This window comes from Podarcis pityusensis, assembly GCF_964106645.2.
Source record: "Podarcis pityusensis genome assembly, chromosome: Z".
Classification (NCBI taxonomy): Eukaryota; Metazoa; Chordata; class Lepidosauria; order Squamata; family Lacertidae; genus Podarcis; species Podarcis pityusensis.
This window is the reverse complement of record NC_138044.1, coordinates 9688744-9707177: the sequence shown is the minus strand read 5'-3', so window position 1 is coordinate 9707177 and position 18434 is coordinate 9688744. Positions and strand designations below refer to the sequence as shown.

General features: G+C 47.4%; 1 protein-coding gene across 3 annotated transcripts; it reads left to right on the top strand.

Moving 5' to 3' along the window:
* The first annotated feature begins 63 nt into the window (after positions 1 to 63).
* LOC308468588 (glutamine synthetase-like) lies at positions 64 to 17849 on the top strand. Of its 3 annotated transcripts, none has more exons than XM_080990977.1 (7): positions 64 to 199; positions 9096 to 9270; positions 11610 to 11771; positions 11893 to 12039; positions 14542 to 14669; positions 15132 to 15331; positions 17005 to 17849. In XM_080990977.1, the coding sequence occupies exons 2-7, from the start codon at positions 9105 to 9107 to the stop codon at positions 17354 to 17356; spliced, it is 1155 nt and encodes a 384-aa protein (XP_080847103.1). In that variant the 5' UTR covers positions 64 to 199; positions 9096 to 9104; the 3' UTR covers positions 17357 to 17849. The 3 variants fall into 3 exon arrangements, with proteins under 3 accessions (XP_080847103.1, XP_080847102.1, XP_080847104.1); XM_080990976.1 differs by lacking the exon at positions 64 to 199 and adding an exon at positions 2745 to 2898; XM_080990978.1 differs by lacking the exon at positions 64 to 199 and adding an exon at positions 5171 to 5192.
* Positions 17850 to 18434: the final 585 nt, after the last annotated feature.

Below are 18434 nucleotides of genomic sequence, written 5' to 3'. Positions count from 1 at the left end.
ACATCATGGCTTTCCTGCTCTCCTCCCTCTAGTTTCCCCCACTCTGTCTCCATCTGAACCACACACCTGGAGAAGGAAACTCACCTGGGCACCCTAGTGCCACCCAACAGCCATCATGAGGGAAGCTGATCAAATCCTGGTTGATTGACTTACTTGTTAAGCAGGGAACCACCTCTTTCATCAGACACAATGAAATCAGGTCAGTAGAGTAATGCAGTCCCTGGGGACTAGTTCCTACAGTAGAAGACTGTACATCCAAGCTGCTGGGTTTTTATAACATAATGTATGAATGAGCCGAAATTGTGTGTCCTATAGGTCAGGAGAGGGGAACCTTTTTTTTCTGATAAGGGCCAAACTCCCCTTATAGACTCCTTTGGAGGCCATAACCAGAGCACAAAGTGCATGGACCCAGAAACAGAACAGGGTGGAGCCAAGAACAGAAATAGCCAGGGCACCCCCTCCTGTCTCTTTCTGCCACCCCTTTCCCCCATTCTCCTCACCACAACCAGCTGCATGACATCAGGCCACAAGTTGCCCGTTCTATGATTTCTGCTCTAAGTACACACACATCAGGGAGTCAGGATTGGCTGATGCTGCTTGTCAGGTGTGTACACTCCTCAGCACATCCTCAACTAACCAGCTACTTTCAGGTGGAGTGGATAATTCTGGCCCATGGCCCATTGGCTTCCATACCATTACGGTGTTTTGTGGGAGGGGGAGATTTTTGCCTTTGATGTCAGGTGGCCAAACTTATTTACCTGCTCTTTCATTAAGCTACCTAGGCCCTGCCATCATCATCTAAGGCCCTTTTCCATATACATCTTCAGAAGGAGGTGCAGAGGGTGGCAATGGAAGAGAAGAAGAGGCCTTTTCCGTGGGGTCTTCCTATCTGCAGTACACTCTCCCCAGAGTCCAACTTTAGTTAGTATTTAGACACAAGACTAATATATTCCACTTTGGTATTTAACTTAGATCACACTGCAGGGTGATTTATGCCATTTGTGGTGCTCATCTTTTACTGGGGTGCAGGTGGGGTGGAGAGTAGGATTCGTACTTTATATTCATTTTGGATGAGCACCTCTATTCATTTTGGTTCTGTTCTCTTGTCACAAGAACATAAGAAGAGCCCTAGTGGATCAGGCCAATGATCCATCTAGTCTGGCATGCTGTTATCATGGTGGCCAACCAGGTGCCTATTGGAAGCCTGCAAGCTGGTAGTGAGCTCAACGGCACTCTGCCCACCTGTGACCCCCAGAAACTGGTATTTGGAGGTATAATGCTACTGACAGTGAAGCTAGAATATAGACTTGTCCTCCATGAGTATGTCCAACCCCCTAAGTTTGGTGGCCGCCACATGAAAAAGTACTTTTTCCTCTTTGGGCAAGAGTCTTCCAACACTCAGCGTCATTGGATGTTCACATACTATTATGAGAGAGGCATAAAAACTTTTCTCTATCCCCTCTCTCGGGATGCGAGTGGCGCTGTGGTCTAAACCACAGAGCCTAGGAGTTGCTGATCCGAAGGTCAGCGGTTCGAATCCCCACGACGGGGTGAGCTCCTGTTGCTCGGTCCCAGCTCCTGCCAACCTAGCAGTTCGAAAGCACGCCAGTGCAAGTAGATGAACAGGTACTGCTCCAGCAGGAAGGTAAACGGCGTTTCCATGCGCTGCTCTGGGTCGCTAGAAGTGGTTTAGTCATGCTGGCCACATGACCCCGGAAGCTGTACGCCAGCTCCCTCGACCAATAAAGCGAGATGAGCGCCGCAACCCCAGAGTCGGTCACGACTGGACCTAATGGTCAGGGGTCCCTTTACCTTTACCTACTCTCTCCATGCCGTACATCAGTGCTTCCCAATTAGCTAAGTACTGTGAACCCTCTGTTTTTCAAAAGCCAAACCATGGACACATGGTTTTGAAAATTTGAAAATTTTGATTATCTCTATGGTAGTTTTTGTTACGTGAATGGAACCCCTGGGTGGATTATGTGGACCCTCTGGGATCCACGGACCACCAATCAGCAACCACTGCCATGGATTACTTTGCAGACTCCTATAATGTCTAACTCTTTCTTGCCCTATCTCTAAACTAAAAGGGCTCAAACACTGCAGCCTTTCTTCATTTCGGCTGCCCATTTCCTGAATCTTTTCCAACCCTACAATATGTTTTCCCCTCACTGTCCTAAGGATTTGTTTAAAAACATACGGCTGTATCCAACTAAGTTTTACTCAGTCAGCCTATTGAAATCAATGTACCTAGGTTAGTCGGTGGGCCTACTCTGTGCAGGACTAGCACTGGCTACAGCTTGGGGGAAGAGTCAGGCTGGATCAGGCAAAAGGCTTCACTCTTCCAGCATCCTGTTCTCACAGTGGCCAAAAATATACCTTTGCCTGTTGTTTGAGGACTTGGAAGAGACCAGGGTTCAAACTCCCCTCCTCAAGGAGGCTCACAGGGTAAACTGGGGCCAGTCACTGCCTTACAGGCTTGTCGGGACAATTGGAGAAATCACGTGCGCCACCTTGAGGTCCTTTGGAGGAAAAGCGAGCGATAACCGCAACGAATAAATATTAATAATAATAATTAGAAAGCACTGGCGATTCCCACCAACTGGCATTGAGGCGCGCGCACAAAGGCTCTGACACTAGCAGTAGCCAACCTGCGTCTTTGCCGCTGATAGCCTTCGCCCATGAAAACAGTATTTCCAGCGCCGCACCCACACTGGTTTGGGGGCGCCCGCCCTCTTCCCCGCCCCTCGCTCCGCCTCCGGCCTCTGGTCCGCAGGGGGCGGCTATAAGAAAGGCCGGCAGGAGCCGGCAAAGGTGCAGCTGCTCCGCGAAGCTTGTGGGTTGGGATCGCGCTTCTGAAACCATCCGAGCGCGCCAGAGACGCCCCCACAGCTGGAGGTAAGTACGTACGCCGCCATCGGGCAGGCGTCCCCGTGCGCTCCCGCCGCGTTCCCCGCGACCCCCTTCCGAAAGCGGGCGAAAAGCGCCGCGACTCGGAAGTCAAGTCCCGAAGTGAATCCGTATATTGTTTCCGAGTAAAGCCTCGCGGGCGCCGCAGCCCCAGAGCCGCGTTCCGCCGGATGGAGAGGTTAATCGGGGTGAAAAGGAGATGAGATCGGGGTTCTCCTTTTTAGAGGGGCTTCTTCTATTTCTCGCCTACCCATCTCTGAGTCGAGGTTGCGCGCGCGCGCGCTCTCGCACCAGGCTCGACCCACTTCCTAGGGGGGAAATGCACGGTTTTCGCCCAACTTCTGATCCACGAGGGCTCTTGGCGCGGTTTAGGGGGCGTCAAGTCGCTTTCTTCCGAGTAGCCCCCACTGAAATCGCTTGGGGCGCCCCCGCGTAAAAGCACCCAGGGGGTTGCCGTTCAACAAGACTTTTTGCTTTTGTGTCCAGCCAAGTTCTTCTCGGGCTTGAAGTTGTAGTTCTCGGGAATTTAGGCGAAAATCGCGCCGGCATTTTCTGCAGCTTCGTGGCGCTGCCGGCTGGTGATTGACCAGCCTTGGGGCCTTTTTCAAAAGGAAGCTGACCGTGAAAAACTCAAAACATATTTAACGTATTTACATTTACTGGTGTTATTAGTGGTTGTATTGGCCCTTTAGCGGGTTTCATGAGGGGGCATGCTTTTAAAAAAATTAAAATTAAAAAAAGATCTTAGTAGTTTACAAAAGTACTGTACATGGATTGTCTCATTTTTCAAGTTGTTTGCTACAGATCAATTACATTTGTGGAGAGACATTAGTGTTATATGCAGTATAAGGTTGGAGAAAGGGGGGGAGGGTGGTGGTAAAACCTATATTATTTTACTCAGTGTTATGTGTGGGGTTTTGTGTCATTGTCCCTTGGGTAGGTTGCTTTTCTATTTGCTTGTTATATTTCCTTGGTAGTGAGAGGTTGGAGGGGCACGTTTTGTAAGTCACTCAGGCATCTTGTGAAAAGCTATGAATTAATGTAATTTATCATAACAGCAGTGAGTGAGATTTTGAATTCAGTAAGACTCTTTTATCAGGCTGGATGTTGATTAAAAAAAGTTATTAGAAATTTATTTGTAGTTTCTTTAAAATATTACCTGGGACGTGGGTGGCACTGTGGTCTAAACCACTGAGCCTCTGGGGCTTGCCGGTCCCTGCTCCTGCCAACCTAGCAGTTCGAAAGCACACCAAAAAGTGCAAGTAGATAAATAGGTAGCGCTCCGGCGGGAAGGTAAACAGCATTTCTGTGCACTCTGTCTTCCGCCAAGGTGTTCTGTTGCACTAGAATCTGTATTTGACGCATATTTAAAACTTACTGTAGAACAATGTTTGAATAAAATCATCACTTAAATGAGTGTTTTAAAAAAATATACAAACTAAATTCCACCACGTCATCAACACAAACTGTTAGCCTATTTGAATGCCTCTGGGAATAGGTTTTAAGTGCCAGGAAAGAGAAAAGCTGGATGAATAACCATTGAATACAAAAGATAAATTACTCTTTAAATACCGTTTTGAAAATATGTAAAAATTAATCAACCCCTGATTTCCCTGGAGAGAGTGGTAAGCAATTCTACCGTCATCATGAAAATGATATTGTGGATTGTATAAAATGTCAATCTTAATTCAGAATTGACTTGTTGAAATGAATGGACGCAACAAACTTAAATACCACTCCATCTCTGCTAATTTTTAAAGTGTAGAATCTTTTGTTACTATTATTTAGTTATGATTTCTTTATTTAGCTTTGTACACAGTCCTATATCTGTAGATTTCGGGACAGCTGACAACATTAATTTGCAATATAAAAAGCACAAAATACTCTACATAATAAAAATTGAAACAAAAACAATCCAGCAATCCCCGTTTTATAGAGTTGCAAAGGAAGGCCTCTCTCACACACACACCCCAAAGCCAACAACTTTAAAACATGGCCATAAATACGGTAAATTACAAATATTTTGAAAACTTTGTATAAGCTGCCCAAGAACAGGGTGAATGATAGATAAATTGAAATAGCTAATCATCAAGAAGAGCCTGACTGCTGGGTTGAACAAAAGGCCCCTCTAGTCCAGCTTCTTGTTCTCAGATGCCCCAATAGGAAGCCTGCAATTAGGCCCCAAGCCAACAGCAACCCCCCCCCCACTTGTGACTTCCAGCAGCTGCTACACAGAGGCACATAAGGAGTGCAAAGAAGTCTTGCTGTTTTCCGCTGCACAGGTGAAGCAAGGGACCCCTCAAGGAAAAGAGACCTGTAGCCCCTGAATTATATTACTTTTCTTACATTTTCTCAGAATGCTAGAACACTAGAAGGGAAATGGCTTTGTTGCTTGGAGTTTTGGAAGAAGCCCAGAGAGAGAGCCTCCACTACAGTGGTACCTCAGGTTAAGAACTTAATTTGTTCTGGAGGTCCGTTCTTAATCTGAAACTGTTCTTAACCTGAGGTACCACTTTAGCTAATGGGGCCTCCTGCTGCCACTGCGCCACCGCTGCACGATTTCTGTTCTCATCCTGAGGTAAAGTTCTTAATCCAAAGTATTATTTCTGGGTTAGTGGAGTCTGTAACCTGAAGCGTCTGTAACCTGAGGTACCACTGTGCAGTGGTACCTGGGGTTACATATGCGTCAGGTTACATACACTTCAGGTTACAGACTCCACTAACCCAGAAATATTACCTCAGGTTAAGAACTTTGCTTCAGGATGAGAACAGAAATTGTGCTCCGGCGGCGTGGCAGCAGCAGGAGGCCCCATTAGCTAAAGTGGTGCTTCAGGTTAAGAACAGTTTCAGGTTAAGTACGGACCTCCGGAACGAATTAAGTACTTAACCTGAGGCACCACTGTACTGCCTTATCTGCCTCAAGGCCCTGGAATGATTGTGCAAAGGGCAGAAAGCCTCAAAGGCTGACCTTAAGGCACTGGTTTAGTCTGTGGGGGTGCAGTTGGTTTTTAAGGTAACAAGAGTCCTAAATTATTTACATCAGGATTATGGCATCTTGGATGTAGTTGGATGATAGTTCTCTTCACCCCTGACCATTTGCCATTTTGGCTGGTGGAGGCGGGAGTTGGAGCCCAACGGGGGGGAGGGGGGAGGCACAGCTTCCCCATTCAAATTTTCAGCCTTAAAAGTCCCCATCATTTCTGTTTAATGGATGGAGGAGGGGGCAGGGAGAGAATACAATGGGCATGAATTTTTTGCCATGCCCCATAAAAAAAAAAATCTTCATCTTACACCTCCTCCGTTGTCTTAACATGTAAACTGAAGAATCATTCTGTTAAGTCTCAATATGTTCTTTGCCTGTTTTGGAACATGAGTTCACTTGGCCCTAAGATATATATTTTGCCCAGAGGTGAAAAGAAGATGTAGCAACCAAGGAAGAGTGGCTAATTAAATTACAGTGGTGCCCCGCAAGACGAATGCCTCGCAAGACGGAAAACCCGCTAGACGAAAGGGTTTTCCGTTTTTGAGTTGCTTCGCAGGACAAATTTCCCTATGGGCTTGCTTCGCAAGACAAAAATGTATTGCGAGTCTTGAGATTTTTTTTCGCTCCCCCCCCCCTTTTTTCTAAGCCGCTAATAGCCTTTTAGCAGCTAATCTGCTAAGCCGATAAGCCTTTAATAGCCGCTAAACCGCTAATAGCGCTAAGCCGCTAATAGGGTTGCTTCGCAAGACGAAAAAAACCGCTAGACGAAGACACTCGCGGAACGGATTAATTTCGTCTTGCGAGGCACCACTGTAATGGATTGTGCTGAAATGGCAAGGGTAACAGGTGTAATAAGAAACCAAGAAGGGGGGGAGTTATTAAAGATTGGGGGGGGGGAATTGTGGAATATTGGAAAAATTTGTGAATGCAAATAAGTTCATTAACAGGGTTAATGTAAAACAAGTTAAACTTATTACTAAGAGAAACTAAAGAATAATTTAAAGATGGAGTAATGTGGAAAATAGGGACGCGGGTAGCGCTGTGGTCTAAACCACAGAGCCTAAGGTTTGCTGTTCAGAAGGTCGGCGGTTCGAATCCCCACAACGGGGTGAGCTCCCGTTGCTCGGTCCCTGCTCCTGCCAACCTAGCAATTCGAAAGCACCTCACAGTGCAAGTAGATAAATAGGTACCGCTATGGCGGGAAGGTAAACGGCGTTTCCGTGCACTGCTCTGGTTCGCCAGAAGCTGCTTAGTCACGCTGGCCACATGACCCGGAAGCTGTATGACGGCTCCCTCGGGCAATAAAGTGAGATGAGCGCCGCAACCCCAGAGTCGGCCATGACTGGACCTAACGGTTTACCTCCATGTTTACCTTTAACATGGAAAAAGTATAAAAAGTAAAACTAAAAAGAAATCACAAAGGGGAGGGGAGGGAAGCCAGACGTGTGTGCAGTATTAGAAATGTATGTGATTTGTCTTTTTGTAAGTTGTATGTCTATAAATTTTTGAAAACCCCCAAAAAAAATAGATTTAAAAAAAGAAAGATATTTGCCTAGTGTCACCTTAAGGTGAGCTCTGCTGCTTCCTCCAGCATTGAACTGGCCTACAAATTCCAGTGTTTGTTTTCCCACTTCCTTGTTGGGTGTTAGCTTAGTGTGGTTGGCAAGTTCCTGTTTCTCCCCTGATACTTTGCTAGCTGGATCTCTACTGGCGCTCAAGGAGAAAAAACTTTAGGCTGAAAACTTGTTTAGGAAGCCAAACCAATACTTTAACAAGCATAGCTGCCACCTCCCCCCAGTGCGTTTTAGTGCAGGGATGCAGACTTATTTCTTGTTTTGATTAAGCTTTTTATCCATTTTAATGCACCGGCATCAGCTTCCCCCCTCTTTACAATCTCCAGGTGCCAATCCAGGGATGGAAGGAACCTGTAGCCCTCCATAGGTTGTTGGAAGACAACTCACGTTGTCCCTCGCTATTGTTCATGCTGGGTGGGCCACTGGCGGGATTTGGCACCCAAGATCTGGAGGGTCAGAGGTCTCTCCCCCCCCCCCCCATGCAGCTGAAACTGTGGATACTTCCATTGTTTAATTTTAAAAATTAAAATTCTGTGTGCATGCAGAATGCAGTTGTGGAAACTTTTTGATATTACTGCTTATTAGCACTATGTGGAATTTCATGAATAAATGGGGAAGGGGTTTGGGGGGGGAGGAAAGAGATGGGGGGGCCCTCCCAGGAAGAATCTGTTATATAATTCTCCTTCCAAAAGTTACCAGCTTGTATTAACCCAATCTTCAACCACTGTAAAAATGGACCTGTCTGGTATCTCTTTCATTGTCCCCCCTGCCCACAAATCAATCTTGCATTGCCCTAGAGCAGGCTAGCTAGTAGGTGTGGGGTTGATTCACAGCAGATAACTCCTTCTCAGCTGTGAGATGTTTGAGATAACAATCCTATTCATTCCACCTCTGATCTGAGCCCCTGCAGCCCCACTCTTATGTCTGGGGTGTGGTTAATCCAATCATACTAAACACCTCCTCCTCCAAAGCTTCTAGCTCCTTCACCTCTTTCAGGAACAGCTGCTGAGGTTCCAATTGCTTAATGGGAGTGAGGCTGGGAAAAGAGATGTTGAGGGGAAGAGACCAGTTGTGCAAGTTTGGTGGTGCTTTCATTTGCCTAGGAATACAGGGAGCTGCCTCATACAGACCGTTGGTCCATCTAGCTCAGTATTGTCCACTATAAGGCAAACCGACTCTGGGGTTGCAGCGCTCATCTTGTTTTATTGTCCGAGGGAGCTGGCGTACAGCTTCCAGGTCATGTGGACAGCATGACTAAGCCGCTTCTGGCAAACCAGAGCAGTGCACTGGAAACGCCGTTTACCTTCCCACTGGAGCAGTACCTATTTATCTACTTGCACTGGCGTGCTTTCAAACTGCTAGGTTGGCAGGAGCTGGGACCGAGCAACGGGAGCTCAACACGTTGCAGGGATTTGGACCGCCGACCTTCTGATCGGCAAGCCCTAGGCTCTGTGGTTTAACCCACAGTGCCACCCGCGTCCCTCTTGTTCACTATAAGCAAGCCTTATTATCGCTTCGTTCACCTAGCAGCGCAAGGAAGGTTTGGTCATTTACCCCAGCAGATGAGCTCTGAAACTCACACACAGTTTGAAGGGAATCTAAAACGTCTTCCTTCCTCTCCTCCCTAGGTTGCCACCATGTCTGTGTCACACAGTTCCAAGCTGAACAAGGTGGTCAGGGACCAGTACATGAAGCTGCCCTTGGGGGACAAGGTGCTGGTCACATACATCTGGATCGATGGAACTGGTGAAGGCCTTCGCTGTAAAACCAGAACACTGAGCCAGGAACCAAAGACCATTGAAGGTAAGGCTGGGCGGCGGTTGCCCTCATCCTCTCTTGCAGGGGCAAGGAACCTTTTCTTTCAGTTCCCCTCTGGAGAACCTTCCAGGAGGCCACATGCAAGTGGCAGGAGGAGCCAGGGGCACAAGTGGGCAGAGCTTTGGGTGTTACATGTCACCTCTGTAGTGCAGGCTAGTTTCTGCACAACAAAGGGCAAGGACACATCCCACCCAGGCAAAAACACTCAGGGAATGGTGCAAAGCAGAGCCAGTAGGAAGTGTGGTTTGGAGAGTCCCAAGGGCCAGATAGAAAGGCTTTGAGGGCCACATTCAACCTCTGGGCCTGAGGTTCCCTTATTCCTGCTCTCTTTGGTGGCTCTGCTTGTGGTTAAAAGTTCCAACACCTTGTGCAGTGTGGCTTCCTCTGTTCTCTCTACCTGTTTACAGTCCAGCTTTGGATCTGTCGACTCCCAGCATAGTCTCACCCAAGTAGCAATCTAGTGTTAGGAGCTAGAAACTTGCAGAATCCTTTCTAAACAGGCAGGTCCCCAGACACCTGGCTTAATTATTATTATTATTTTCTACTTTTGCTTCCTGAAATGTTTGCCAATGTAATTGGAAGCGACTTTTTACTTCCTTTTGGGGATTCTCAACTGCAGGCTGGGCTGCAGTTAATGTGGATGCCACTTGGCCTATGCAAATGCTTAGCGACAGGTACATGAATGAACCTGCCAGCTTTGATTACAGGGAGTGGAAGAAGCAGGGCTGGGTTCCTTTTGATGCCCTCTTGTGCATCTTAAGGGGAGTTGTCTGTTAGGCTTTTTTACAGGGAAATGTCACCCCAAGGTGAGTAACCCATTCATTCAATCATGTGTGAGGAACCTCTAGACTGCAGACTTAATGAGGCCTACCAGTCCTCATATATTTGGCCAGGTCTCATCCACCTGACATCATAAGAACATATGAGATTTACTTGTAGTGTATCAAGGCACTGGTTAATGTAGTTCAGTTTTTTTTTACACTGATTTGCAGCAGCTCGTCAGAACATTCTCAGGCGTTCCTAGACGTCCCAGGAATGGAACCTGGGGCCTTCTGTGTGCAAGACAGATGTTCAACCTTCCCTCTGAGCTGAAGCCCTTCCCTCTGGTGCCTGAAGTGTGGAAAGGCTGCTGAGTTGGCCCAAAATGGGCTCCTAAAGTGGCACTGAACTGCTGATCATCAGAACTTCAGGTCACAGAGTGTGGGTCTTTTCAAGCCCCTTCCTAAGCATGATGCTTAGAAGACCAGATGATCAGCTGATTTTTCAGGGCTCCGGAGTACAAGGCAGGGCTCTTTACAGGCCCCTTGCAAAGTGACTTATTCTGTGCCGTCAGATTTGGACCACAGCAGGTAGGGGAGACAAGGCTCTGTCTTGCTGACCAGGTCCAGTTTTCCCAGCTGATGGTCTGGACTGAAGCGAAAAAGCTGCTTTATACCACCTAATGCCACATACTGTTTGCTGTGCACTGGCAATGTGTTGCATCTTTTACTGCAGCAGCACCTCCTCTCTGGAACTCCCTGCCTCTTGTTATTATGCAGGGTGCTTTTAATGTGTTGTTCTTGGAACCTACTAAAAACTGGTCAGCTTGCTTAAGTCAGGCTCCCCAGACATCTAAATTTATTATTAGGCATAAATGTGTTTAAAAACAAAAACAACTGCTGGTTTTATTTATATTTTGATAAATGTTTCTGCTTTTCTGTTGGAAAATAGTTTTTCTGTTTTTTAATATTTTTTTACTCCCTTAAGTGTATTTTCTTTTTGTTCTATGCAAACTGCTTAGGGGTTTTAGTTTATGTATATATAAACTCCCCACTCCAAGGAGTTGATTGATTAATTAATAAGTTAGTTAGTTAGTTAGTTAGTTAGTTAGTTAGCTAGTTGGTTAAATAAATAAATAAATGCAGGGTCTGTCTATGGCAGGCATAGGCAAACTCAGCCCTCCAGATGTTTTGGGACTAAAGCTCCCATCATCCCTGACCACTGGTCCTGTTAGCTAGGAATGATGGGAGTTGTAGTCCGAAAACACTGGAGGGCGGAGTTTGCCTATGCCTGGTCTATGGGTTCACGTAGCTGAGTATTATTGCTGCTCACTAGAAGCGACTCTCCAGGATATTTCCACAGCTGGGGCAAAAGCAGGGTGTCTCCCCTTGTCCTACCTGGAGATGCCAGGGATTGAACCTGGGTTCTTCTGCATGTAAAGCAGGTGCTCTACCTCTGAGCTATGGCCCTTATTCTCACCAAGCATTTCCCCCCGGCCAGCCTCTAATAGGTCTGGATTCAGTGGAGTGATACCTAAAACACCTTTATTTCAATCCCTCCTGCAGATCTCCCAGAATGGAACTTTGACGGATCCAGCACAGGCCAGTCTGAAGGCTCCAACAGCGACATGTTCTTGATCCCCGTTAAGATATTCAGAGACCCTTTTACCCTTGACCCCAACAAGCTTGTCTTATGTGAGGTTCTGAAATACAACCGGAAGCGGGCAGGTGAGGTCTTATTCAGTGTTCCATGTCCTCCAAGTTGGACAACCAATAATAGCCTTTGCACACCTGCAAACCTTGAGCTTGAAGCAAAATGGCGTGTTGACATAACTTTTCTTCCTTGCAGAAACCAATCTGAGGAGCAGCTGCAAGATAATCATGGACATGGTCAAAGAGAGTCAGCCTTGGTTTGGGATGGAGCAAGAATACACTTTGCTGGGTGTCGATGGGCACCCATATGGCTGGCCCAAGAATGGTTTTCCAGGCCCACAAGGTAAGAAGAATAAGGCTTTCAGCTGAAATGGATGGATGCAGGTAGGGGTATGAGAGGACGTGCCTTCTGGCTGGCACCATATCAGACATACCGCAAAATTCTTTGGCTTTAATGTTGTATTACATATATACTGCAAGAATGAGCAGCATCCTGTAAAGGGACCCCTGACCATTAGGTCCAGTCATGACCGACTCTGAGGTTGTGGCGCTCATCTCGCTTTATTGGCCAAGGGAGCCGGTGTACAGCTTCCGGGTCATGTGGCCAGCATGACTAAGCCGCTTCTGGCAAACCAGAGCAGCGCACGGAAACGCTGTTTACCTTCCCGCCGGAGCAGTACCTCTTATCTACTTGCACTTTGACGTGCTTTCGAACTGCTAGGTTGGCAGGAGCAGGGACTGAGCAACGGGAGCTCACCCCCTCACGGGGATTCAAACCACCGACCTTCTGATCAGCAAGTCCTAGGCTCTGTGGTTTAACCCACAGCGCCACCCGAAGCCCTTGGACTACTTGATTAGTTTTTTTGAAGCATCCTGCTCTTCAGTCAAATAAGGCTCCCAAATTTCATTTCACCCTTCCTGCCTTCAGGCTTAACAATCTAAAAGGCATGACACAAAAGTAAAAAGGGATGGGGAGGGAGGAGGAAAAAGAACCTTTCATGTGTTTCTTGGCCTAATTTAATTAGTATGGTGAGGAGGGGGAAAGGAAGTGGCAGAGCAACAGACAAAAGATGTTGCTGAGCTTTGCCAAGCTTGGTGAAAATAAAATGCCATTGCAGCAAGGGTGGGGTTTTCTGACGGGGGCCAGGGGAGCTCAGTCTTTGAACCTCTGCCTGTTGCTAGCAGGAGAATTCACAAATAGTCCCCTTTCCCCTAAAGGTTTTGGTAGATGTTTGTTATGCCATAAGTCAAGATGGTTGCCTGTCAAGATCCTATATAACTCGGAGATGAAAAACATTGGTGGTAGTTCACCTGCTTTGCATGCAGAAGGTCTCAGGTTCAGTCCCTGGCATCTACAGGTAGGGGTGGGAAACCGTCCCTGACTCAAAACCTAGAGAGCCGCTTGCAGTCACTGCAGACAATAATAAGCTAGATGGACCAAAGATCTAACCTGTACGAGGCAGCTTCCCACATTTCTATGTTCCTGCCCTGTGGGACCAGATGCACTGTCCAAGCCTCTCCCTGGTTTTCTGCTTGCCAGGATGGATGATGGAAGAGATGTGAGTCAGTTAACACTTGTTGCTTCACCCACTTTTGGCTGTTCCTGCCACTGGCAGGTGGCTCCCACAAGGTTCCTTCAAGAGGGAATGTGGGCGTTGTCTAAGAAATGTTCCCCAACTCTGCTACGAATTGATGGGTCCCTGCTGCTGAGTCACAGATAAGGGCCTCAGAATAATCATGTGATCACGTACTGTCTTGCTGATGCAAGCAATACACCTATATACGTGTGCGCACACACACAAACAGATATGCATGCTGCCTTGCAGTTGCCATCTGTGCATTGTGTATCTTGCAAATCATCTGACCTTTCCCTCCCTGACGTTGCTTGCCTGACCTGGCATTGCACAAAAGTTTCCACTCGCTAACCGGTTTGGTTGAGAAATCCTCCTTCATGTGAGGGATTACTGAAAGGTGCATGCCAGGCCCTTTCAGCAAAGAGTGTTCTGCCCTTGCCATGCGCCTTGCAAGCAAGTCTCTAAACTGGGGCAACCAGTGGAGGCTGCTTTGTTAGGGCAAGTAGGGCACTACCCTACCAACTTAAGCCTGCCCTCAGCCAGCCCCCTCAACATTTTTCTGTCACTGCTTTCCCCCTTCTCAGTGCACCTCCCTTTCTCCCATGCTTTTGCCACTGCTGTTCTGTTGTAGTCTGCCTTCGCTTTTGCTCCACTCCTCCTGCCCTGACTTCACGCAAATCCAGATTGCGACACAGTGCCTCAAATCCTCCAATGGGGGAACCTTACGTTTTTATTATATAGAGATAAGTGGCGGGGCCCCTCTGGCCCTCCATATATTGTCAAACACTTTCTTCCACCAGTCCTGGCCAGCTTGGCCAATGGTCAGGAATGATGGGAGTTGTAGTCCAAAAAATCAAAAGGGCCACAGCTATAAACAGAGGTAAAGTCTGGAGGTGTTACTTGCTATGTCATAAATAAATCTTGGCAAGTGCTGGGACCCAATGCTTTTTTCCTGGAGGTACTCAAGAGTACTCAATACAGCACTTTCTATAACAAATTCATGTTGAGTACTGGCACCTTTTTTTCTTTTTCTTTTTAAAAAGCAAAGGATGGACCTAACATTTTAACAGGTGAAGACTGTGTGTAAGGAAGAGGAGATAGATCCCAATGGCGGTTTTTCCAACTTAGGGGAGACATTCCCTTGTCCCTGTCTCTCTGTCTTTGTTTCTTATGCAGTTCTTTCCTAAGATGGCACCTCCTGTTGGATATGCACATATCTCCTAACAAAGCAGCAGTCTAATTGTATGTGTCATGTGCTTTTTCTTTCCTAGGACCTTATTATTGTGGCGTTGGGGCCGACAAGGTGTACGGACGTGACATAGTGGAGACCCATTACAGGGCCTGCATTTATGCTGGTGTGGAGATCTGTGGCACCAATGCTGAAGTCATGCCTTCTCAGGTATGTAGAAAGAGGACTTATGGAGCATCTGTTTTGCATGCAGGAGTCCCAGGTTCAACCCCAATAGCATCTCCAGGTGGGGCTGGGTGAGAAAGGAAGCTGCTGCTGGTCAGTGTAGACAAGACTGAACTAGATGGGCCAGTTGTTTGATTCAGTATAAGACAGTTTCCTGCGTCCCTGTGATGAGGAAGTGTGCATTCCCTGGGTCCCCTTACAGAGGGTGGGAGGAGTGATCAAGAGCTGTATATGCCCACTAAATGTGGCCTGCCAGTTGTTGGCTCTTACTACAGCTTATTGCTTTCCCTTATTGCTCTGACTTCCCAGCCTGAAGCTTTGATCTACCACCTGCTCCAGCCCTCTTTTCTTTTACGGGCACCTCTGCCCTGGTAGAGTGTGTTTGGCAACCTTGAAGACTAGGAACCTGTTTCATTTTGCACTAACAGCATCTCTTTCCACCTGCAGTGGGAATTCCAGGTGGGGCCTTGCGAAGGTATTGAGATGGGTGACCACCTGTGGATGGCGAGATACATTTTGCATCGGGTCTGCGAAGACTTTGGGGTCATCGCCACTTTGGATCCAAAACCAATAACCGGCAACTGGAATGGCGCTGGGTGCCACACCAATGTCAGCACGAAAGAAACAAGGCAGAAAGGGGGTATCAAGTGAGTGGACTTTCCCTTATAGGGCACTTGAGTGGGTCATTTGAGGGTCTGTGGGTGGAGCTCAAACACTGCAGCAATGTTGTCTCCATTTGCTTGCTTAAGTTGTTTGCCTTCTGGCAGTTCCCTCACTGCGAGAAGCCAAGTTACAGGGGACCAGGCAGAGGGCCTTCTCGGTGGTGGCACCCGCCCTGTGGAACGCCCTCCCACCAGATGTCAAAGAGAACAACAACTACCAGACTTTTAGAAGACATCTGAAGGCAGCCCTCTTTAGGGAAGCTTTTAATGTTTGATGCATTACTGTATTTTAATATTTTGTTGGAAGCCACCCAGAGTGGCTGGGGAAGCCCAGCCAGATGGGTGGGGTATAAATAATAAATTATTATTATTATTATTATTATTATTATTATTACCCCGGTGTTTTTGCTGTAGCCCACCTACTCCATTCTTTCCACTTCTGCCATCCTCTCGCTCACCTTGGGCAGAGAAGATGAGTGGCGACGCCATGCAGAATGCCAGGCCTCTTGGCAAACAGGTGTGGGGGGCATTCTGGAGTATGGCTGAAGTGGTGGGGGAATAGTGGGAGTGCCCAGGAGGTGGCGCTTTCCCATTTTGCCTCCGGTGGCAAGGCGGTACAAGCCACCTCTGGCTGTTTGACTGTCAGGTGTGCTTCTGTATTTGCCAGGCTTGTAGCAAGGACAGCCTTGGAGGTGGTGATTCCGCTTGCGCCTATATAATGAGCAAATGCCAAATTGTGCAAAAGGTGTCTGGAGGCTCCTGCTCCTCAAATCGTATGTAATTTTCCCCATTAAAACTATATTGCAGAGGGAGTACCACCAAGCTTCCAGTGTAAGATTTGGTGCTGTCCCTTTCAGGGGAAATACATAAATTAATGTAAGAAAAGATTGCTGTTGAGTTCCAGTTACAATTCAAGTTGCCAAGATCATACATAGTATCAATTCTTTTGACAATATCTACCATTTGTACAATCAAAAATATTCAGAAGGACTAATTTTGGACAGTGATCAGTGGTTTGCTTTTGTAAATTTATGGTCACTGTCAGAATAGGTTTCCAGAAATCATCTACCAACATATTCCCATCTTAAAGTTATATACAGTGGTACCTCAGGTTAAGAACTTAATTTGTTCCGGAGGTCCATTCTTAATCTGAAACTGTTCTTAACCTGAGGTACCACTTTAGCTAATGGGGCCTCCTGCTGCTGGTGCACCGCCGCCGCACGATTTCTCTTCTCATCCTGAAGCAAAGTTCTTAACCCGAGGTACTATTTCTGGGTTAGCGGAGTCTGTAACCTGAAGCATCTGTAACCCGAGGTACCACTGTATACAAAATCTCAATCTCTCTCTCTCTCTCTCTCTCTCTCTCTCTGTCTCACACACACACACACACACACACACACACACATTTTTGACATTTGCAGAGGAGAGTGTGATGCCGTCTGTGCCATAATTTCAAGAAGTTTTCCTGAACGTAAATATTCTTTGTCTTGCTTTTCTAATGTGCTCCATCTGACGCTTGAGTCTGTGATTGGCCTGCTCTCCAGAGATGCACTGTCTCTGCCCTGCCATCACAGTCGCCCCCAATACTTTTTGCTTATTTTTCCTTGGTGTGCCTGCAGTTCCTCAATGCGTATTTTTTTTCTGCCTCTCTTCTTCAGGTTCATTGAAGCTGCCATAGACAAGCTGAGCAAACGCCACAAGTACCACATCCGCATGTATGACCCTCGCGGGGGCCAGGACAACTCCCGGAGGCTGACGGGCCAACATGAGACCTCCAACATCTTCGAGTTCTCGGCCGGCATTGCCAACCGTGGGGCCAGCATCAGGATCCCCCGCCAAGTTGGGCAGGATGGCTGCGGGTACTTTGAGGACCGCCGCCCCTCTGCCAACTGCGACCCATATGCCGTTACGGAGGCCATTGTGAGGACTGTCCTCCTCAATGAGTCCGGGGACGAGCCCGAGGTTTATAGCAATGAGGAGCGGTTGCAGAGCGCGGCCACCAAAGACTAAGCCCCCATGGCCCCCTCACTCCCTAAAGTGTTGTCCCGTAGCAGTTAGTAAATGGCTGACATCTTTGGAACTCCTCGCATCGTGACATGTTGACTTACAGAACATATTTCTATATGTATACATATATATTTTTAGGAGAGAAAAATTATTTTCCTAGTGGGCTTAACGAGTTCCCTGGTGGTTGTTGTTGTTTAGATCATAATGTGGGCTTTTGAAGTAGGGGTGGGGAAAACATGTGGCCCTCCATTGGTTGTTGGACTCTCGTTCCCACCAACCCCAAGCCAGCAGGGCAAGCGCTCCTGGATGATGGGAATTGTAGTCTAGTGGTATCTGAAGGGCCTGCAAGCTCCCGAACCTTGCTTTCTGGTTGGGCTTGTTTCATTGTTTAAATTGACTTTGTTAAGTGGGAAGATCAAGTTTTGTATAAATTTGTACACTCCTCCCACCCTTTTTCTGTCTCCACTACAATGAAATAATAAAGTGCAAGATCTTAGCTGCTGTTGGCCCCAGTGTTCATTCGGTTCATGCATCCTTGAGCCAAATCATTTAGAACAACATGCCCCACGATTGCAAAGGTGCGGTCTCCCATTCCCTGGCCTTGCGCCCTGAGTGCATTTGCCAGGCTGGAATGTGTCCTTAAAACCTGATCGTGCCTGTTGTGTGGGTGGAGGACAGAGGGGTCTCTGAATGTGTGCAGAAGCTAGCCTACAGACATAGGCAAAACAGATTTGTTGTTCCACCCACTTTTGCCTCTGGCCCCGCCCACCCCTGGCATGTAGCCAGAAAGGGAATGTGTCCCTCAGGCAAAAAACAAAACAAACCCTTCTGTACCCTGTGAAGATGACTGGCAGTCAACAAGTAAGATTGCTGCTGCAGCCAAGAATTGAATTGGGGAAGCATATTCTCCCTCACACTCGCACACAAAACCACAACCCTGGGAGATGTTAGCATCTCCACCCCCATCGTTCTGCCCAGACACTGAGGTCCAGCCCCGAGGGCCTTCTGGCGGTTCTCATTGTGAGAAGCCAAGTTAAAGGGAACCAGGCAGAGGGCCTTCTCGGTAGTGGCACCCACCCTG